The 23,877-nt window shown below is 43.1% G+C and overlaps 1 protein-coding gene across 2 annotated transcripts in view; it reads right to left on the minus strand.

The window, feature by feature from the left end:
* Positions 1–1,622: 1,622 nt before the first annotated feature.
* The window catches only part of LOC139694265 (peptidoglycan-recognition protein LB-like), a 47,883-nt gene continuing 25,628 nt past the window's right edge, over positions 1,623–23,877 (minus strand). Inside the window, exons 1-4 of one of the 2 annotated variants that reach the window (XM_071592724.1) lie at positions 17,031–17,737; positions 16,074–16,341; positions 9,083–9,201; positions 1,623–2,739 (exon numbers count right to left, since the gene is read on the minus strand). In XM_071592724.1, coding sequence (XP_071448825.1) covers positions 2,531–2,739; positions 9,083–9,201; positions 16,074–16,324 — 579 coding nt within the window. In that variant the 5' untranslated portion in view covers positions 16,325–16,341; positions 17,031–17,737 and the 3' untranslated portion in view covers positions 1,623–2,530. Of the gene's footprint in view, positions 2,740–9,082; positions 9,202–16,073; positions 16,342–17,030; positions 17,738–23,877 lie in introns of those variants that run through there. The other variant, XM_071592723.1, reaches the window with a different exon arrangement.

Here is a 23,877-nt window from a genome sequence, read left to right on the forward strand (position 1 = left end):
CAAATATTTTATTTCCTTGGATTTTAATCCTGTTAATCGAGAAACAGCGCTATTTTCGCGCGGGCGCCTTTGAAAATTACAACGTCTCCATATCCATCGATGATGGAGAGGATTGAATCAAATGCCGAAAGGATAGAGTCGACAAGTGGGCAGTCTCGCCGCCCGTGACTGTCCGAGACTTCCTACGATCCCCACCGACGACTGGGCGCGCTAGGGTTTGATCCGGGAAACGCACGCACCCTCAAGCAGTGAGGGGTCTTCAAGCTGAAAGATTTGGTTTGCAAGGCTTCTGAAAGCGGTCTTACAAACAAGATCTGAACATCATGCAAGAAACAAGATCTGTACCATTTATTACCATCAGCAGATTCCACGAGTGTGTGCAATCCACATGAATTTTTCGACTGAATCGTACCGAATAGAATTTGGGCCCCTGTTAATCGACAATTTCAACTGGCGTGCGTGGGTTTTCTTGTTTTGTTTTTTTAGATATAAATAGAAAATATCACCCAAATAGATATGAACAGTAGCAATACGCAAGCAAGTAATGATTAATTACGTTATCATAATTTTTAATATTTATTTATTCTTTTAGTTTAATTATATTTTTCGTAAATTAAAATCTTGCAATTTGTCTTTAATTATTTGTGTTTGTATTTTTGTTTTTTTTTCATCTTTGGTGTTTTCCGGACATCGTAACACTTGTTGACCTCTGCAAACTCGGCTTGGAAATCGGCCACGGCGCCAAATACCACGAGGGGGCGCAGGATAGATGGGGATGGCGACTCCCTCTCGGGGATGAAGATGTGCCCGATATCGCCGCTGCAGGGGATGGAAGTGCGATTCGACCGACGGAGCGAGCGAGAGACCAAATCTAAAGGGGGCCGAAGGTCGCCCCGGTGACGTGCGAAGAGGCGGTCGGTGGCCCACAGAGAGGAGGGAGGTTGAAGGACGCCTTTTGTCATTGACTAGGCATTTTCACACTCACAGGGTTCATAACTCTCCCTATGTACCTATAAGGTATCAAAGTAAATAATAGATAACATGCAGTAGTTGCTCAACTGGTAGCTAGCTGTTTCCAAGCACCAAATCGTACCGATTTGGTGCTTGGAAACCGTACAATAATGGAAATAACCCAGTTATCAACCTGGAGGTTTGTTTGCTAGGCTAGGGCAGAGGTTCGCCTTAGTACTGAGCTGGTGAAATTCACGAATAAGGATAGAAGGGGGTGAAGCAGTGCCTTTTCCTGTGCCGCCTATGGTTTCCGGCAGAGTTGGGCACGAATCGGGAAACTTGTTTCCTCTGTACCATTTTTATATCCGAAGTTGCAATATCCATTGCGCAATGTAAAACACACTGCGTTTGGTCAAAATGATGTCTAACCACTATAAATAACACTTCTCTCCTTAACTCATTCTTTCAATTATTTCCTCGCTTTTTGATCGACCAAGCTAAGTTGATCAGATTCCGCTCCGTGGAGAATTGACTCTTAAGGCATTGAAAAAAAACCAGTATTTGAACGCAATCATTTCAGCTCAGCGGGAATAGTTTTCATCTCAGTTAGATATGCGGAAAAGGTGATTTTGTGATGGGATTATCTAAAAAAAATAAATTTTAGACGTGGATTAAAATTGGCATCCGTTTATTTTGCTCCCATACATCTTCCCAGCGAAAAATTCGCCCAATATCTGGAGGAAATGCGAGGATTTTATTAGTTTTAAGGCTTGCTGTCAACCGAATACTTACTTACTTTCTCCATGCACAGTCAATAAAGTTAATACTAAGTACCTGACGAACGATATCAATCTTATGTGAATGCTGAAATAAATATTGAAAATGCGATGGAAGTGTGGTAAATAAATACTGAAAGTATGAAACAATTTCGAGAGGGCATTGCATAACGATCGAATTGACAACTTCGTCGTCGTGGAAACTCTTCTCGCGAAAAGTCGGGCGTCGCCACGAGACAAAACACGGCGAGGCCCAGAGGGCATCGGTGGACGTCCCCCGTAGACTAATGTGGAGTCGACCCCCGAACTCCTGGCATCGAAGGCACGGGGGCAGCCGTTGCTTTGGACGCTGTCATCAGCCGTAGACAACTGAGTGTCATCTGTCCGTGTGGGGAGGGAGGAAGAAAGGCGAAAACTCGTGCACATGAAACGCAATCCTCGATTCGTCTCCTATGCTGGCATTTCTTTTTCCTGCACTGGAGCGGTTGGTGTGAAAATGAGTCCCAGATAAGTTACAGTCACCTCCCAGACATGAATGCCTCATGCGAAACGTTAGGATTCCATAGATATCGAGCAAAATGTCGACCACTGCTGTCACATTTTCACCGTCCACATTGACTTGCCACTCGGGGAAAAGACCCCCGAGTGCGAAGCTTGACAACAATGGGGGCTTAATCACCGTTAGACACTGCAGTCCACGCGGAGGGCCATCGTCTGACGAAACGATTGTCGCACTGCCACACGCGGTGGGTCTTCCGCGTCGTGTTGGCCCGCTCGTCCCTCCAGTACCGCTTCCCCAATTTCTATGCTTTGGGTTTCTTGTCGTTGGGATCCGGCTGACCCCAGTGCGGCCATGCCTGTATCGCCTGGTAGAGAGTCTGGCCGGGGCACTCGGTGTCCCTGACCTGCCTGTGTCCCAGCAGCGTGTAGTTGGCGCTAATCTTCCCCATGTCGATGCCCCGGGCGATCAAGTGGTGCGCTGCCTCCAGCATTCCGGCGTCCGGCATCGAGGCTGAAGGAGAGGACACACGCATTGCCATTTACATATGTATAAATATATACATAAATATAAATATATATATATATATATATATATATATATATATATATATTTAACTTATATGAAAGCCTCACGGATGTAAATAATAATGTATATGAAGTTAGCACTCGCGAACAAAAGCACAGAAATCCACAAAAAAGAAAAGAAACACACGTTTTCGAATTTTCGATGGTCCGGCCATCTTTCTCAAGGAAGAGAAGGAAATAACTCTGTTTTTGTTCACTAGTGCCTACTTTATATACATTTATAATTAAAAATTGGCATTTTTTTAAATCAATCATGATATTCCGCCTTATCACGCCTGAAACTTCTCTTTTTATTCATATACATAATTTATATATACTATACACGCACGCACACACATTCAAACACGATTGCCCGCTACATGGCGATCGCATTCATTCACATAGATGTAGATGTAAGGAAAAGGGCTAGGAATCCGTATAAAAGACGAGCACAGGTGAGGAAAGCGGAATCGAGCAAATAACAAGAGCAAAAAAGTTTGCATGACCTGAAGTTGAACCACGGATCTTTCGACTTGCCGGGCCGATGCTCTAACCATTGAGCTACCGAGGAAGCGTATATTGCACTAAAATCTGCGGGGGGTTAATGCAACCAAGTCTCCCGATTCCTAGGCCAGGAGATGGCTTTCGGGAGCTGTTTACCCTCCATAGAAATGGATGAGGACACGAAAGGAAAGCAATCATATTTTATCATGAAGGATAGGAACAGTGCGTTTTGTGGCAGGCATAACCAGAAGAAGGAAAAGAGCCACATCGGCCAAATACGCATTCAAACATGAAAACCTGACGAGTGGCGAACAAATATTTATTTGTTTATTCATAAGGATATGGGTAGAGAGAAAAGGGATACCTTAAAGAGATACCTTAGAAAAGAGATATGTATACCTTTCTTCTGGGTTTAGGATTTTGTGTACCGAAACATAATTCGATTACTATTGCTTTGTGGTCACTTATTCCTGCCAATGCATATGAATGTGGGACCATTAAGGGATGCCATATAAAGCAAAGATTTAGAATGTTGTTGTCCATCGTTGATGTTCTTATTATTTGGCTCATTGTGTTGGCGGTTAGCATATTAAGGGTAGTCTCGCAGGAATCGGGTTTCTCGAGGAAGGAATCACGGATGAGGACGAAATCAGAAAGGCTAAGGATAAATTCAGTGCTGGGTATGTGTGGCTTAGGGCGTTGGGAGAGGTAGTATTAGAGAGCGGAGAGACCTTCAGTGTGGCGATTGGATGTATAAAGGGATATGACGTCAATGGTAGCCATGGTAATATCGGTACCTGGAGGGAGGGAGGTCGATCTTAACTTTTCCGGGAAATGGTACGAATATTCCATGAATGACGGTGGGGAGTGAACTACTGGCATAAGGTACTTGTCTACAAATGCAGAGGGTCTTGACATCGACACAAATACCCCGTGATCCACCAAAAAGATATGTTGCAGGGGGTGCAAGCACCAGGTGGGAAGGGTAATTGAAATGGGAGAGGAAAGGAAAAGGTGATCGAGATGGTGCGGGGGCTAACGTACTGGCTTCCCACCCAGAGGGCGCGGGTTCAAATCCCGGCGGTGTTGAATATTTTTCAGAGGTATCTCGATCCCTACTTGAGGTGCTTTATGGAGGGCACTTTGAGTGAGTAAGCCGTCCGTCGGATGGGACGGTAAACTGCGGACCCCTTGGCGCCTTTCGTAAAGAGTAGGCTAATGCCGACGCCGGGTTTCTCTCCGCCCTTCATCCTTTCCTGTCCATCCCCTATGGTGCAAATGACCTCAGCTGTCGGTCGCCTCCCCTCAAAACTACTACTACTAGGAAGGGAAAATACGTGAATTGGTTGAAAAACTAGCAAGTATCGCGGAAAAATGCATACATGCTGGAGGAAGACCCAATTTTAAACAAGAGTTAATTCACCTGACAATTAAGCTACTTGTGCGAAAAAAGGGGATTAAAATGAACCAAAGCCATTAATACGACAGGCCTACACCAAAATAGGGTAGTCCTTGACGGCGCTAGTTCCGACAGCGTACGAGTGACCTCGGGTGTACCTCAGGGGAGTGTAATCCGGTCGTTGCCCTTCCTGACCCCCGTCGACGACTTAAACCGCGAAGTGAAAAAAGTAAGATTAGGATTCTCGCGGATGGCATGGCGATCTATCGGGATACATTCGGGATTAGGATCATCTAACACTAGTAAGTACGTTGGGCAGTTAGGAGAGGATAAAATCGGACGACCGGGAATGTGAGGTTTATAGATCTTCGGGAGGATTTAGAAATGAGGGGTGAGTGGGTGGGGAGGGGAAAGGAGGGAAATATATTTAGGACATAGAACTTCATTTAGCCCGTTGGAAGGGAGAAATTGAATGAGTTCCTTCTGAAATACGGGATTTGGATCTTTGGGTATTTGCCGGTATAAAGAGGTATCAGAGAGCTGTGTGTTATCCCCCTTGTGTAATCTTTTGTATTTAGAACCACAACCGTCGAACCTTTATCAGCGGATGTGATGATTATATTTGGATTTGTAATTAGTATTTTTAATTCTGAGGATTCAGCGGCAGACAGGTTGGGTTGAGGGTTTAGGGACTTCAGGAACGAAAGGTTAGAAATCTGGACAGGAGGTTTTCTTTTCGCCGGCACTATCTCGCTTCTCCGTGAAAATTATTTTTCACATCCATGATACTTTCCTTCAAGATACATATATATACAGTGTGTATAAATATATATATATACACACAGTATATATATTTATATACTGTACGTTAGCCGTTTTCCAATCTCTGGGAACCTTGTGATCTACCAGTGACTTCTTAAATATTATTTCTAGATACGGCACAATTTCCGAAGCTAGATCGTGAAATATCCGAGCGAGTACCCGGCCCGGAGGATTTATTAGGTTTAATATTTTCCAGCAAACGTTCTATTCCTTTATTTGAGATTTCAATTTTGGGCATCGGTTGACCTCATTTGGTAAGATATGGGGGTATCCTGTAAGATATTAGTTAAGACGCTCTGAAAGAAGGAATTTAATAAGTTAGTCTTTTCCAAACTGCTGGTTAATCTTTCGCATTTATCATTTTTGAGTGAATTCACGGTAGACTTATTTCCATGAACTTCTGACGTATTACCGAAATGCTTTTGGATTCTCTTTCAAAATTTCCGATAACCTTTTCCTTTTGAATTCCCTTGACGCTTTCCGAAATTCATTCTTGGCATCGCCCTAGTTATCTTGTAATCATAAGTGATCTCATTCTTTTTTGTCGCTAGAGATAACAGCCCTAATATTTTTTATCTTGGCGTGACATCGTAATGACGTCGTAATGCCTTTCTAACGTCTGTGTTGTACTACCTAGGTTCCATGTTATCTTTTATAAATTTACTGGGAATGAACTTGTCGCCTGCTGAGCGCGTGATCTCAAGAAAGTGATTCCACGTATCTTTAGTTTGTCGGTGATTACTATCTTTCTTAAAACTAGCAAATTGATTCTATAGCACGCACTTAAGGCCATTTTTGTCCCCTTCTTTGAAAAAGTAAATTTTCCTTTTAGGCTTCTCATTTCGGAACCCATGAAAAGAAAACTTAGCATTTACTGCCCTGTGGTCACTAATTCCTTTCATATTTTCTATAGTTTGGACTTTTTCGGAAACATTCTTTGCTAACAAATCAAGGATATTATCGCCCCTAGTTGGTGAAGTGACAAGTTGATTCAAAGAGTTCGATGTGAAAGAATTCAATAGCGATTCGCAGATATATTGTCTTTACCACCCGTTATAAACTACGCATATGTGCTCCAGTCACTAGATTGGGACATTGAAAGACTCACCTTGGGACAGGAAATTGAAATCTCCATCGATTATAACGTCGGGATCATTGTGTCGGGATAAAAAACCTTCAATTTGCTGATCTCCAATTCTAGTATTGAATTGTCTCTGTCGACCGGCGGTCAGTAAAATACGAATAAATAGTTCTTTTGGATTGAGGACTTTTAATTGAGCACCGAACTCTTTCCAAATCATTACACGGAATTACCTCAGCCCTGCTGATGCAAGAATTTATAACTGCAATAAAGACACCACCCCCAATTCTATTTGTTTTGTCATCTCTGTAAATGGGAAAGGATGTGGGGAAAATTTCACCGAATCAATGGCGAAGAGCTTCGGCCCGCCAATTCGAAGATCCGTGGTTCAAGCCTCAGTCAAGGGCATATTTTTGCGCTCGGGACCTACTTGATTCCGCCTTCGGCACAATTCCTGTGTTCGTCTTTTATGTGTTCCTATCCCTTTTCCTTATATCTATTGCCATGTGAATGAATGTGTTTTCGCCATTTGGCGTTTTTTCGGGTTTGATTATGTGTGTGTGTGTGTGTGTGTGTGTATATATATATATATATATATATATATATATATATATATATATATATATATATATATATATAATATTATATGTGTATATATATATATATATATATATATATATATATATATACACACATTCAAACACGAAATCCCGCCAAATGGCGAGCATATACTCGATTATATAGAAACAGATATCCAGAAAACAAAATTTACACTGTGATCTGCGATGCTTTATGCAACCAAGTGCCCCGATTCCTTAGCCAAGAGATGGCGTTAGACCAACAAAGTTAGACATCGAAAAAGAATATGACGTAGAGGAAGACAGCTTAGGTCCAGGCATAATCGACGATGAGATAGAAAGGACATTAAGGGAAATGAAATTAAATAAGGCCGTGGGGGTGGATAACATTCCCGCGGAACTATGGAAATTTTTAGGAAAATGTGGGAGGAAGAGGCTATATGGGCTGATTCCTAGTATTTTTGAGGAAGGAATCTGGCCGGAAGACTTTGTGAGATCAGTTTTAGTTCCTATTCCGAAAAAGGTAAAGGCTACATCATGTGAGGACTACAGGACGATAAGTTTGATATCCCACGCAGCTAAAGTTGTTCTCAGGATCATAAACAAAAGGATAGAGAGTAGGGCAAGTGATTACATAGGGGATGATCAGTTTGGGTTTAGGAAGGGGAGAGGTACGCGTGATGCCATTGCAGTAATGAGATTATTAATCGAGAGGAATATAGAACACAACCAGGAGGTATTTGCATGTTTCGTAGATTTCGAAAAAGCGTTCGATAGAGTTGATTGGGAAAAACTAATGAGTATAATGCAGAAAACAGGAGTGGATTGGAGGGAAAGGAGGCTAATCCGCAAACTGTACATGTCTCAGACTGCTCAGGTGCGTGTGGGAAACGGAGAATCCGGATGGGCAGTGTTAGGAAGGGGTGTAAGGCAGGGTTGCCCATTATCACCGCTGCTGTTCAACCTGTATGCAGAGGAAATGATCAAAGAGGAATGGGAAGAACTCGAGGTAGGAATGAAAGTGGGCGGGGAATTCGTAAAATCAGTTAGGTTTGCTGATGACCAAGCTTTAGTTTGTCAGTCAGCCAAGGGGCTGCAAGCATTGCTGAGTGAATTGGAAATTCAGTGCGACAGCAATGGGATGAGAATCAATATTAAGAAAACAAAGGTTATGCGATTTTCTAGAAAGAAAAAGGCCAAGCTTAACATTAAAATAGGAGGGCAAAAACTAGAGCAGGTAGAACAGTTTACGTATCTCGGTAGTGTTTTGGACCAACACGGTCAAAGTAGTAGGGACGTAAGGAGAAGAATTGCGCTAGGCAAAGAGGCTTTCACAAGAAGGAGGGAGTTGATGACGGGGACTTTGAGTAAGGATGTTAAGAAAAGACTCGTAAAAACTTTGATATGGAGCGTAGCTATGTACGGTGCGGAAACGTGGTCATTGAAGCAGGAGGATAGACGTAGATTGGAGGCTTTTGAAATGTGGGTGTGGAGAAGATTGGAGAAGGTGAAATGGACAGAGAAGAAAACAAATGAGGAAGTACTTGGTATGGTGGGTGAAGAGAGGGGTTTGTTGGGAGCAATCCTATGGAGGCAGGAAAAGTGGATGAAGGGGGTGTTGACCGGCAGTGGGATGTTGAAGACTGTGATAGAGGGTAGAATGTTGGGCAAAAGAGGAAAGGGAAGGAACAGGATAGGGATGTTGGACGGGATGAAGGGAGGAAGAAAGTACTCAGAGATGAAGAGGGACCTGATATAGAGTAGGATGATGGATTTTGTGTTTTGTTAGGAGTAATAAAATATTTGTTTGGTAGTTGTGTCCATCCAAAAACCAACCTTAACCGGTAGATTAACTTAAAAAAAAATATATATATTGATCGGTGGTGGTAAATGGTCCGTCACTCACCCGTGAAGTCCCCGATGAGGCAGATGCCGATGCTGCGGGTGTTGTACTTGGGCGCGTGGGCCCCGACGGCGTCCCAACCGCGGCCCTCCATGATGCGGCCCTCACCGCCGATGCAGAAGCTGCGCTCGGATAAAAACAAAACGAACACACATGAGGCTCACTTCGTCATTGACACGAAGGTGACCTCGACCGCCATCAATTTGGTAGCATAGGTCAATCATAACAAGGGTGCAATATGGTTAATAAAATTAAAAAAGACGTGTTGTCAATGGTCCAGAAGGGAATGCATAGATGATAATTGTGAAAGCACTTAGTGCTGACTATAAAAGAAAAAATGAGAGAAATTTAAACATCGCCCAAGACATTATTAATTTTTTTCTGCAATGAATTTCTTCTCTGCAATAATTAACATTATATCACTTTGAAAGGCGTCATTCATCTTAACCCATGAAATTTCTGAATTCAACATGCATGAAACATTTTTGAATTTTCTCTTTTTTCCAAAACGGACGGAAAGGAAAACTCACGATGAAGCAATTGTGCGTTATAAGTAAGGTAGGGGACAGGGGGAGTTCCTTTTTGGGAGCCTGAAATTGCTCTACAATTTTCGAGTTTACTATTCAGCGAAACACTGGACTGCAACAAGAGGCTTGCGCCCACGACTAAACCTAAAGCTGTTGTTATCTGACATCAAGTAACTATTAAAAATTTTTTTGGAGTTCGCAAATTTTACTCAACTGAATATTCTTACCCTTAGAATTTCAAGCCCAAGAAATTATCATGTATATGAAAGTCTTTCATATTTAAGCATCGAAGCAACGTTGAACATTGGATTCCAACGTGACGAATGTTTTAAACTTCAAGCAACTCTTTACCCGCCGGTGCCGCCCTGCAGACTCATTAGGTATTCTGCCGTCTCGGCAGTCCTTGAAGATTCCACAGGACGCGCGCCAGACTACATCGCTTTTACTTCAACACATTCCCTACATCTTCTTCGACCTCGAAAGTCAATTGACCCTTTTCTTATCTCTAGGGCGTCGGACGAATTGTTGACAAAGGACGGAAGGATTGTTGCCCGTCCACTTGGCGGGAAAATACGACTTTCCTCCATTAATCCTCGAATGTTTCAACCATAATTTCTTGCGGCGCTATCTTCTGCTCGCATGATCGTTGCAGAGGGAAGAAAAAGCTTTCCCTTCGAATCGGGAAAAATGTTTCAAATGTCCGTCGATCGTCAAGTTACAAGGCCGCGGACGTTGCGACGGAAAGCGATGATTTTGCAAGGTCACGAAACAAATTTCCTTCCACAATTATTAGCCCTCAGCATATATACTATATATAGCTAGCGACCGGCAGAGGCACGTTACTTACTGATACGACATTAATTTTCCAATTTCCATTATAATAATTATCGCCAAATCGGTGTATCGTCGCCAACTCGATATTTTTAAATCTAAGGTGCGGCATAAGGGGACAAAAATATCGATAAGGATTAAACGTACGTATTGTCCAAATCGACTCGATTGTTAACATCGACGATTTTATCGCACCTCGCAAAAACAGAACCTGCACTGTCGTCCGCTATGGGGCTACACTTTATAACTGCAACATTTCACAGACAAAGATAATAGGTGCCATAAATCACATTCCAAATGTCGATGCTCAAGCATTGCCAGCATCATGTTAAGCATCGAAACCTATGGGCCGTGATTGATTAGTGTTATATCGTTGACTTTAATAGCCATTGATGAGAAATTTCAATGTCATGAAAAACTACAACGCTGACGAAGAAAAGGTTTCACTTGTCAAAAGGAACAAATTCTATAAACGGTGAATGATCTTCATAAGTATTTCATTACTAAGATTGGTTTACTGCTGCTTTCTATTCCTCTCTATCCATCATCACACCGCGATTGCTGTACTTGCCTCTTCGTCTTCTTTACGAATTGGACATTCCCTACAATTTTCCCTTCTATAATTACGTTTCCATTTAATCCATAGTGCCTCAAGATACAAGGTCTGTCCCAAAAATAAGTGGAATAAATCTGGGGAAAAAATAATTGCAGACCAAAGTTCAAATTGCTAAGATTCTTCATAAGAGCACCCTTATACTCGTATATCAACATGCCAATGCCTCCACCAGTTGTGTATGCTTCCTTTTCGATATCAACAGGACACCTGGTCGTGGCCTCTTTGACATAATCCAGTGCTCCAAAATGGTACTCATAGTGGTTATATTTGGGTTTTACTCAAATACCCATGTCTTGTCACCAGTAACCGCCTAATGAATAGGATGATTTCAGGCGTCACTTTGTGGAAGCGATTCATATCGGAAAAGAAAATACTTTGTTCTCCCACATATATTTCAGTATGCACGTCCTAGGCTTCGACTTACAAAGTCATCATCAGGTGAAGTATAGAGGACAGACAGCTTTACATACAAGACAGAGAGGAGGAGGGGGGAGGTGCTGGTAAAGTGGGAGGCGGGGAGAGAGAAGGGAAACTGGTGGGTGTGTATGGGGGAGGGGGCAGTTGGGTATGGCATCAGGGGGGGGAGAGGGGCTGTGGAACAGAGGGAAGTCCAGGAGGGTGGAGCGGGAGGAATACACCAGGTCATTAACCAATATACCCTTATGAGTGTTCGAGTGTTCTTGGAAATTTCCAAACGTTCCAAGGCATCTAATCTTAAACCCTTCTTCTCCAAATTTAAAATCTCAGGAACAAAGTCACTTGTGTGGTTATTGTCCAGTAGGTGCTGGGCAAAATGGGAAGAAGGATTTCTGTTTTTGAAACAGGCGTAATGTTCTTTCACACGTTCACGGAATTTCCTCACGGTTTGTCCAATGTAAATAGCAGAGCACTCACAGCGCAATTTATACACTCCACTCTTCTCCATGATGGGAATTGTGTCCTTACTGTTTGATAAAAGGTTTCGTAAGTTGCCTTTATTATAGAATGCTGGTTTTATTATCTTCTCTGAAAAGGTTCCGGTCACTTTACGAGATAAATTCCCAAGAAAGAGAATTCTGTTCCATTTCGATGTGTCTTTCATGGGGATGGATTTGAAAACGGATTAGACTGCTATTTTTTCTAATTTTTTCTGATATAATTTTTCAACTGATTGGGAGCAGAAACCGTTATTTTCAGCTAGAATTTTTATCATTTTGGGTATTTGGTGGGGACAAGGGAATATTTGTCAAACGGTGGACCATTGAGTTGAACGCCGCTAATTGTTGGGGGAAGTGATGTCTTGGCGTGAAGTGAATGATGTGATCTGTTCAAGTATCTTGATAGAGAAGTCCAGTTGCCGATTATTTTTTTTGATAGTAATGTCTAAAAAAATAATGGATTGGTAAAGTTCTTTCTTCATTGAGAACCTAATGTTTTTGTTCAAGGAATTTAGAAACACCAAGAAGCTATCGCGTTGTCTTTGCGAACCTGCCCATACACAAAAGATATCGTTCTATGTACCGGTACCAACAGGCCATGTTTTTCACTAAGTTGTTTGATGATGAGAACAGAACACTTTCCACCTGGTCCATATACTATACATGTCCGCTAGTAGAGGAGATACAGGGGATCCCATGGCCAGGCCACTGGTTCGTAAGAAGTATTTGCCGTTGAATTTGAAATAGTTCTGGGATACGCATGTTTTTAGGACCAAACACAACTCACTTATCACTGGAAATGGAACCCCTTTCCAAAAAAGGATCACCTCGGCTAACTGGAGGGCTTCTTGGGTGGGGACATTCGAAAAAAGGCTGCAGACGTCGAAGAGGACGAGGATGCACTTGGGAGGGAGGATTGAACCTGCAAGGTGGCTGGCCAGATCGGAGGAGTTTTTGACTCCAAATTTTGGGGCGAACTTGGTGTGTTCCTTGAAGATGCTGTTTGCTCTTCTTACCAGATGGCGATAAGGGGTCGAAACATTGGAAACCACCGGCCTGATGAGAATATTTGGTTTGTGGATTTTTGGGAGACCAAAAAATCGGGGTGCTGAGGGATGCATTTACACTAACCTATGCACTTGGGGTGGTTGGAATATCACAGAGTAGGATTTAATTACTTGTTTGGAGCGTTGGACTGCTGACCGGAGGGTCCCGGGTTCGATTCCCGGGCAAGGCACTCTGGGCACCTGCAGCTCCACCCAAGCTAAAGTGATTTTTCGGGTACCAGGTCTTTCTAGGAAACCATAACCGGCACAGGGAAAGGAACTGCCCCACCTACCCTGATGTGTGAATTTCACACGCCGTATAACTTCACTGAGTGATCTCTACCATCACCTACTAAACCGACCTTCGGGTTGGTTACTGTGTTTATGGTTTTTTTACTCTTTTTGAAATGTTGTTGTTGGATCACTTTGAACGTCGATAATGCTGTTGTCATTAACACTCCCTAATATAACTGTCTTTTCCGAGAACCATTACCGAATTTCCTTTATCGGCCTTCAAAATCAAGAGGTTTGTGGAAGCCATAGATTTCTTGATGGATTTCAAAGCGGCCAATTCCCGAAGATTGTCCTTGTGATTTAAAATTGGTTTTGAGTGATACTATTCAAGTTCTCGAGCAACAAGCTGCTTGGTACCTTTATTCTCTTGAAGGAGGACCACTCTTCAAGTCGTTGAGCCGAAAGCGACTCAAAGTCCACGGTCAAATTCTTTAAGGTCGTTGACCCTAATTGGGACATATGTGACATTTAAAATATATTTGAAAGTGATCGTTCATTTGGAAGAAATTCATGATCAGTTAAATTCAATACTCTTTCACCAAAGGAATGAGGTGCTGGGATTTAAGAGTCATTCTGCCTTAGGAGGACAGCTCCACATTTTCTAGTGTAATCGGTGTTGAAAAAAGATCAACTATTTCCCGAAAATTTTAAGTCCTAAGTTTTGTTCGATGGAAAATGTGAAGCTGTCCCCGTAAAGCAGACAGCCTCTTCAGTCTCAGCACCCCATTCCTTTGGTGAAAAAGTATTGACTGAAGAGCGTTGACATGGCATCGATATGTATTTTCATAGCGTACAGCCAAATTCATACGGCCAAGCACTGTTCCTTGCCTTCCCCCTCGCCCCTTCCCTCGTGCTCTGATGGTAAGCGCTGAGGCCTCACCTCACCTAATGAAAGAAGGGATGAACACTCCCGCACTGTGCAAGTGTTCCAGACCGCGATATCTAATTCATTGGTGAATTAACCCTTGTTTTGAATCAAGTCTTCCATCAGCATGTATACAAATTTGAACGTTATTGGATAGATTTTTACTACATTCGTAGGTGCTAGTGTGTGCAAGTTGATGGTATATGTGTTAGCATGCATGTAAGTTAAAAAGGTTCTCGCATGAATATATACGCCTCTGAGGGTGTAGATTTGCATTAATTTGTTGGTTTTGCACGTGGCTGTATTCTCTTTTACGGGTTATTGAATATTGTTGCATTTAAGTTCCTTCTTTCGCTTGATTAACTCTGTTCCAGTGTATGATCAAGCTAATATTTGTGTAGAGGTGTCATGATTGGGATTGTACATGCATGGCTGGTGACCCAGCACCCCGCGCCACACGCCCCTGCGGCGGCTTGCGGGGTGTTATGTAGATGTACCATCTCCACATTAAAACGACACTTGCGCCGTCTTGGAAGCGCGCCCACAACATTCGGAAATGAGGCGTTGGGAGTCCAGTAGGACAACACGCCTTGTGCATAGTCAAGTAGCAAGTGCTGTCCACATCAATACCTCAACCGCTACCAAACGAAGTGCATGACTAAATTAATGAATCTTTGTGGTTTTCTTTTGTAATTTTGAATGAAATTCAGAACAAGAACCTTTGGCTGTGAATTTACTTTCTATCTCCAACCTGAAAACAATTCGCGCTTTTCCTAGTTTTTTCATAATTTTTTCCGTTAAACTTATTATTTGACACCCTCGAGTTGGCTTGCGAGGTAGCATGTATGTGCACGAAGGCTGTTAATTTAAATGCTATCATGAATACTTTATTCGCATAACTTATTGTCCACAAATTTCATTCTTAATGTCATAGTTAAAAAAAGTCATGTTAGGCGTCGACCCCGGTGGTGGCGGGGTTACGTCCTCGTCTGCCATTCCAAAGGTCGCGGGTTCGATTCCAGCCTGATTCTCCAGAGTGATTCTCCTTTTGTTTATTAATTTATTTATCGACTTCAATGGGTGAGGTTGAGAACTATGGTCCCTTTTTCCACCTTACCCCTACATTACAGACAATCACAAACAACCAAGCGGGAATCGAACCCTTGACCTCTGGGTTGATAGGCGAGGACGTTACCCCGCCGTCACCGCGGCCGGCCAGCTGCCTTCCTTCACCTCAAGCTTGGGTATTTGTAAATGTGACGATGTGACGATGTAAATGCCAAAAAGTGCTGTTTTCGGACTAATTCTAAATAAATAAATAGTGTCAGCTTAAAATTTTAACTTATGGGCGATACAAGTTTCATTGAATAAATGAAATGACTACAATAGCCGTAAACAGTTTACCTTTCAAAGCAAAGCAAAAATGAGGTTAGTTGTTTAACGCCACAAGCCAAAGGATGGGGTAAGGGTGAAAAAGGGAGGAAAAAGCTCCCTTCTTTACCCTTAACCCCATCCTTTGACTTGTGGCGTTAAGACAACTAACCTGATTTGTGCATTATTTTGAAAGGTAATTATGGCTATTGGAGCAATTTCATTTATTCATTACTGCTAGCCTTAAGAGCTCAATTCAATCAATACAAGTTTCATTGGTTTGACCGAATTTTACCTCAGGCATTGAACAATAAATTATGCCAATTGAACAATTTATGGTAATCCTGCACTGAAGAGCATTCTTAAAATATTTCCTCATTAAATACTTTAGATCAACGAAAAAAGTGTCGCCTTTTGGGCCATTCATCGCTTTCGAACACCATCTGCGAGCGTCGACGAACGTCGCGCCTTTTTTTTCAAAAATCGCGAGACGGGGAAGAGGTGCGAGACGGGGGGGACTCTCTCACTTGTAGCCAATGTCGTTCCAGCCGCGGTCGTCCTGGTGAAATCGTTGCATCTCCCTCATGGCCAGCACACACTCCTCCGTCGAGTTGCAGTACTTGGGGATGAACGTGTGGTGGATGACCACGTATGGCGTGGGCACCTCGACCAAGGGCTGCGGGGGCTCCTTGGGGGGCCGAGCGCCCCAGTCCCTGCGGGGTATGATGGGGAAGGGGTCAACCGTGGTCGTCGGCGCCGGCACCTCTCCAGCCTCCATGCTCGCCGTGACGCTATCTGGGGCGGAGGAAGACAGCAAGGAATAAATCAAAGAATGCGTAGCAGGGTAAATGAGCACCAAGGCCGTGCAATACTTGGCCTTGAATGAGCTCAATCGCAGTACATGCCCACAAACATAGCCAGGAGGAAACTATCCTAACACAAAGTGAACTTCGAGTTCATAATCACCAATCAGTCTGATGGCCGGTGACCTAACACCCCACACGCTTTCAGGATAAGTAAGAAGATTGAAGAAGTCGCTCGCTCCCGATCGAACTGACTCGACTGGCACCGAAGAACAGAACGACAGAGTACAATCGTGGCACGCTGTTTTTCTTGGCTCACAGAAGTAACTGGTTTTAAGTTTAGATGTCACCGTCAGAATCTTTTATAAAGTCTCCTCTGCAGCAGGGCCATAAAGAGTACTAACAAGACTGCCGCCGTCGCGGCGACCACATAGAGCTACTGTTAACTTCTAAATACAGACTATTGTGCCGCCTTCCAGCGATAGCACCAGGGAATATTAAAATACTGTAACATGATGGGTCTTACGACTCCGGCCTGAGTGGGTGGCTCACGACGGCGAAGGAAGGGAGAACGATCAGTTGCCAATCTCGCGGCTGACACACCGCTCTATACCCTTGGAAGAACGTGACCTTCGGAAGACGTTCGCGCGTATTCGCGCCTTCGAAGGAGACAGTACGTACCTATATATCAACAATCAAACGTGGAAGATGAAAAGCCAATTGCGTCCGTGCTGCAGGTTCTCACTGTCAGCAGTCCCACGTCCGTCACCGTCAGGAAGAAACTGACAAGAGAGCAGTTGGGCAGGTGGATGGATGGATACCTGGACGCGATTTCCTGGACGAGGAATCCGCGAATGCGAGTTGATTTGGTCTCACAGGGAGCAGCTTCGAGGATCCAACGGCAGATGGGAGGTCGGGCGGAGAGAGAGATAGAGAGCGGCCAATAGTAACGGCGACGGGCCGTGCGCATCGCAAGAAAGACGACCGACCGTCTCGCGACAAACTAACTGCCGGGTGAGGAGAGGCGATGAACGCGCGGTATTTAACTTGACTTTTCAATCGGGCGCTCTCCGAGTATTGGCTTAACGTGGACGCGAGTGGATTCTCTTGTCGTTCGATGGTTCCGCATCACCAGAGGGCCTTGAGGCTACAAGTGAGTTTAATCGTCGTCGTAATTCGCAAGTACAAGACCTGATGATGATAATTAGGCGGTGCAGTAATTGTTGCTCGCCTAGATTAAACGACACAAGAGTTCGAAAGTATGAAATTGAAATTGAGAATACTGTGTTCACAGGTCTAGCGAAGGAATACACAGCTTCGAGGTAAGGGTTTCAGGGTACGCTTGCTGAAGTCCCCAGGAGACGAAGAGTCTCTGAGGCAATGGATGAGTGCGGTTCACTCCAAGGCAGGGCGGGTGATTTCTTGTCCGTGTCCACCAATTGGACAGCTCTCCTGTCGAAGGGGAAAATTGGTTGAGGGGATGCCCCGACTTCGGCTCCCGAGATTAAGGCAGTGATGTGTTTCCCAATCGAGTTGCCTCCCCAATGAGGCGGGACCGAGGGACGTCATCAAGAGGCAGGTGTCGTGATCGGGGCGGGTCTGGTAGTTCCCCGATCTCACTCCTGCTCCGCTCTTCCCTCGCCCCCGACGGAGCTCAACTCGCCAAGGGGTGTTTGAGTTCGAGCGAGGAGGCCGAGTGGTGACTGGACGATTGCTCGGACGTCCGCCCGCTCTGCATCCCACGCGATAAAAAGCGACTCCACCGATGGAAGGCGGGCAGAGTCGCTATGACATCTTCACTGAACGAAGATGATGCTGACAAATGAAAAGCCCCTGAGAGACAGAATATCCTCGAGGGCTCATTTGCTTGAATTATATATACAGAAAATTCAAACATGCCTAGGAGTCAAGCGCACTCATACATTAGAGAGACTTCGTCTTCGGGGGACTACAGCAAGCGTACAATGAAGCCCTTTCCTCAAAGTTGTGTCCATACTCGTCTATATATGATAAATACATACATACATATATATGTATATATATATATATATATATATATATATATATATATGTATATATATATATATATTATACACATAAATATACATATATACATATATGTATATATATGTATATATATAAATATATATATATACATTAAGTAAGTATATATATATATATATATATATATATATATATATATATATATATATATATTTATTATATATATGATATTGAAGCACTCACGAGATCAATATAACGGCACAATAGAACACAAAATAAAATAGATAAATAAAAGGACACTCACATTGTAGATAGTTTGAGCTTTCGGCCTTCTTCAAGTCAGAGTCTGAGTATATATGTACACGTATATGGGTCGGTTCGTTATCCTGTTTTCCTCCTTCTCTATGCGGTATCCCCAAGATGATATGAAGTTTACGTATCTTTTCAATTCATACGTTTTTGCCTTCGAATTATTGGTCTCAATAATATGTGCACGACTATGATTTGTAAAATTTAACGCAGTTAAAAATATTTCATTCATCTTAATTTATTTTATCAATTCAGCGCTTTAATTATGACCGCATTTTAAAGGTGAGAAGCGAAGGGAAAGAGAGGAAGGGAGAGCGGAAGACCAGAGCGGGCGGTGTGCATACTGAAATGCAATGCTACTGTTTTATTATTCTTGATATAGCAAATTAAAATAGTTCACTGTTCATGACTTCGGGCTTGTTGTTGATGTTATCACCTTAGTGAATGTTAACCAGTTTCACATCAAAGACGTCGGGTCATAAATATTTGTTTGAGGGTAGATCTTTTGTAGCGAAGGTTTTAATTGATAATTTATTGGAATGTTGTGTTTTGTTAAGAGCTTATCTCTAATTCTACGAGCGCATCTAATCTTGGACTTTTTTTCTCCACGTGCTCCACGTCTAAGATATTGCGTAGGAATGCCCCGTGATGGTTGTGTGTTAATATTTGTTTAGCGAATTGAAAAGTATTTGCTGTTTGAGAAGCAGGCTAAATGTATGTACTCTGGTTCTGATGATGAATTTTCCCCCAGTTTGTCCTGGGTCCGCTGCTTAAACCCAGACAAGCACGCGTTTCCTCAAATGAGATTTCCTCGCCGAGTTAGCGAAACCTTCCCCGAAGCATTATACAAAGCCACAATATCGTAAAGAGTTGATCTGGGGTACCAGAAGAATCGAACTATTTCTAAATATAACACCCAGCGCGAACACTGTCGATAATAGCGGCTCTTAGATTGAACTCCGCACTTGTACGCAACATCTCGGCCATTTTGAGTTATAACTGTTTACTAGATGCCTATAGATTTCAAAAACGCGAATCGCGACATCAAGTGGAACTACAATATAGCGGGAAGTTCAAATTTGAAATTTGTCCGGCTTTAAGCGCCGCACCCTCTATATGGCATCGCAGTTTTCGTAGCGGAGTTCGTATAATCCAATTTGTTCCATGATGTCTATTTTGTCTTTGCTGGTCCCCAAAATGTTTTGATGTGTGTCTGTTGTAGAATGCGGCTTTGATTTTCCTTCTATTAAAATCTACATCTACACAATACCCCAATGCTGCTTCAAGGGTGTGCGGCGGGATGTGTTAGGACACAACCCGTGAAATAGAGTTAAGCTGCATGCATAACAGAAAAAGCATCCCAATTCACTCCATCACGTTACCCCCTCTCTCTTTTGATGGGGGGAAGGATGCCTCACCCCATCCGCTGCCAACAGCGGGGTGTCACATTTCCCACTTATGACTTTAGGGGCGGGGACCATTAGCTGCATGCCCATGAATTAATAGAATATCCCCTTTTTACTTTCTACTTCTGCTTGATCTGTCATGCTATGGTGGATGTTTGTCAAATAAGTCGTAATTCAGTTTTATTCCCTCCTTTTTTTGGCAAAATATAACTTTTTTATCGGGTGAAACTAACACTTGTTTTGAAGTTAGTCTTCCGCCAGCCTGTATTTAAATATGTACGTTTTGTGGAGGCTTTTCGGTGAAAATTTTTCCCATTTTCCCTACCCCTCCCTTATCCTTTGCCCATCGCATTATTAATGTCTTCATTTCAATTTCAGCAACTTGATAATATGTATACTATGTAAAAATGACTGTTACAATGTATATGTATCTTTCCTCTAATTATTAAGTGTTTCGCAGGGTTTTCACTACCCCCTTCTCTTCGTGGGTGCTTTCCTGCGTGGGTTTTGCCTGCGTGGGTAATGCCACGCTCTCCCTAGCTTTTCCCACAAGCCTCATTCTTAGCTTAGACTTTCCCTATTTTATTTTTTTCTTTCTTCACTGTCATTTACTTTACGTATGTGTGTATATGTAGGAGTATCCTTAATTAATATATGTATATGTATTTATACATATATTTTTTTTCCTTTTCTTTTCGATGTGCATGTATGAATGTACAGGTATATGCATGTAATTATAAATGTTATGCCTCATATAGTATGTGTACGAATATGGGTTAAATGGAAGAAGGGACCGTTAGGTCTCAATTCCGCCCAAATAAAAACCTCTATCTATCTAACTCAACCTGGTGCTCTCACCCCGTGCCACAAACCTTTTTGGTCCATTGCGGGGTGTTAATGTGGATTTAGAGCGACCCGATTACGAGGCAGCAAGAAGGATGGAGAATGGAGGGGAAATCGGAATGGGTAGTGATATAGCGGGGAGTGAGATAGGTCATGCCCGTTGTCGGCGGCGTACTTTTAACTTGCATGTAGGGGAACTGCTGACGGCGGATGAAATTACGTAAAAGGGCCTGAGTCGGAAATGAATGTGGGCGGCGAAGTGATTCTGTCAGATGTGCAGATTGCTGAGCAGTGTGTCAGATTGAAGCCAACGGATTGCATTTGTCATCACGTGGGTTACAGAAGAAGTGCGAGGAGTGTGGAATGAAGATTAACCTCATGAAAACAAAACTAACTGGATTCTCGATATTTAAGAAAGATAAGTAAAATACTAAAGCAGGAGGAAATGAAGTGGAACGGATCTACATCCGCACAGTAACCCACAAGCCGCCAACGGGCGTGTGGCGGGGGGTGTTAGGTCACCAGCCATGCATGGACTATCCCAATCATGACACATCTACACAAATTTTAGTTTGATCATCCACTGGAACAAATGTAATCACACGAAAGAAGGTATTTGCATGCAATAATTTTCAATGACACGATACGTATATTTAAAACATACGGGAGAAATGTTTAGAATATGAGTCTATTAAATTAAAAAACACGCAGGATATCAACAAAAAGAGACGTTTCAGGCGTGATATGGTGGAATATCATATTCCACAAAATAATATTTTGTGGAAAATTGCCAATTTTTAATTAACGTAGGATATCGACAAAATATATACATTACCAATGATAATTATCTCTTCTTCGCACCTGAGGTCATATATATTTTTATACCTAATGGAACAAAAAAACGGCATTTTAAATCTATACGTCCCACTACTAATCTCCCTGATTTTACGTACGTGATCTGATATACCATGTAATCTGTCCTTAACATCCTTAGATCCTCGTAAGTAACCTGCCTCAAATTCGCACAGTAACTTTAACTTGTATTTAAACCAACGGCCAATAGTTGATCCTATTTTAATTATTATATTAGTGTCGTGAAACTGCTCCTTGTTCATAACAAATTTTCACAAACCTAGCTGCTCTACATTGGACTCGTTCTAGTTCCAAAGTTAAGCCTACCTCGTGACAATCCTATACACTTGCAGCATATTCTAGGTGAGGCCTAACTAACGTGAAATAATAAATATATTCAACAGATTCAGGCGAGACGCAGTGGAAGTTCGTCATTATGAGAAAAACAAAATTCGCACTCTGTTGAAATCTGTGGAAAAGTGCAAATTTTGTTTTTCTCAGAATAACGTGAAATAACAAAGCTCCTTAATCCTCTTATTACATTTAACAAGTATCCTTTTTATGAATTCTACCTTTTTATTTGTTATATCGCGAATTCCACGAATGTGTTTACTCCAGAACATATCCTTGTTTATCTTTACACCCAAATGTTTTACAATTATAATAGAGCAGTTCCCACTGTTGGACTGTATTTCGGAGAGGGAATAGGGTTTAGAACTAGAGATTCCAGGTAATTGTGTTGTACAAAGAATCCCTTGCCAGGAGAAGGGAATTGATGACGGCACAGAGTAACTGAAGGCATAGAAAAGAAAATAGTGAAGACTCAACTATGGAGCGCAACGGTGTATGGTTCGGTAACCTGATCTTTGCGGCGAATAAATGAGAATTGAGGTTTTGGCACACATGCGTGGCGAAGGATTAAGGAAATAAATTGAAATAAGAGGAATTCCAACGAAGAAGTTTCAAATATGGCAGGAGTAAATAGCGTAGTTTGATGGGTGCACACCGATGAAGTCAGGAGAAGAGAAATGTGGATGAAACATTCAAGAAGTGAGTTTAGAATTATGCAGATAAATAGTCTTAATGGGAGGGAGGGGAAGGAATGGAGGCGCGTGGGAAATGGACGCCGTGGAAGGGAACTGGTACATAGAGAAAGAGAGAGGGGGGGAAACGAGGAGAGGACACGTAATGGACAGTCAGTAGATTAGCAACGATGGGGACTGTCCGTCCACTCGGAATCATCATTCCTTTCGCAAGATATTTCGCCAATCCCAGCGCGCGCCCTGACACACTTGAGCGGAAACAGTGTCCCGGGGGGGGCGGGGAGTGACGCAAGCGACCGACGGGGCATCCCCCTTGCTCGGACGGCAGGAAGGGGGCGGGGACGAAGGATGTGGTCCAGAGAGGGGAGGAGGAATGCAAAGGGGGGGGTACGGGGGCAGCCCTCCAATCTCGGCGGTGGCGGAGGAGGGGGACAGGCGGTGAAAGGAATCACAAGAAGGCGACGATCGAAAGGAAAAGTTAAGGAGGAGATGTGCTGCTGCGTCGACGCCCAAGGAGCACGGCGGTAGGGGGCACCATGGGATGGGAGAATGCGGAAGAGCATTGAAGAAACGCAAACTCGCCAAAAAGGAGAGTGGGGAACCATTCGATCGAATAGTTTAGGGAAAGATGTCGTTTCGCCCACCCTAAGCCCCGTCGCAACGGAGGAGTGAAAGGGATAAGAATAGTGGACCAATTGAAATGCCTTGGAGACACCCTGTCAACGGACCGCACGTGGGGAGAGAGAGAGCACGTCATCGGAGTGGCATTAAGAGAGCAAGGCTCCATCGGACGAACAGCCGGAAAAAACTGAATTGAACGATGCGATGACGGACAAGGCATTAATGATGGATTCCACCAGGAATACCTCCCTGCTATGTCAATGGAAGTCAAATTTCACGGGACAAGGAGTGTTATGATGGCAGTGATTTGATCTTAGAATGCATTTACGACGATGGGGCAACTGCTGTCAGAGAAAACACTGTCACAATCGCGGAAACTGTAAACGTTGGCGTGGGTGGTAACAGACAATCTCTGAATGGAATACGGGGGTATTTGAAAATTCTGATCAG

The sequence above is a fragment of the Hetaerina americana genome, unplaced genomic scaffold (genome assembly GCF_022747635.1).
Source record: "Hetaerina americana unplaced genomic scaffold, ioHetAmer1.1.p SCAF_5, whole genome shotgun sequence".
Taxonomy (NCBI): domain Eukaryota; kingdom Metazoa; phylum Arthropoda; class Insecta; order Odonata; family Calopterygidae; genus Hetaerina; species Hetaerina americana.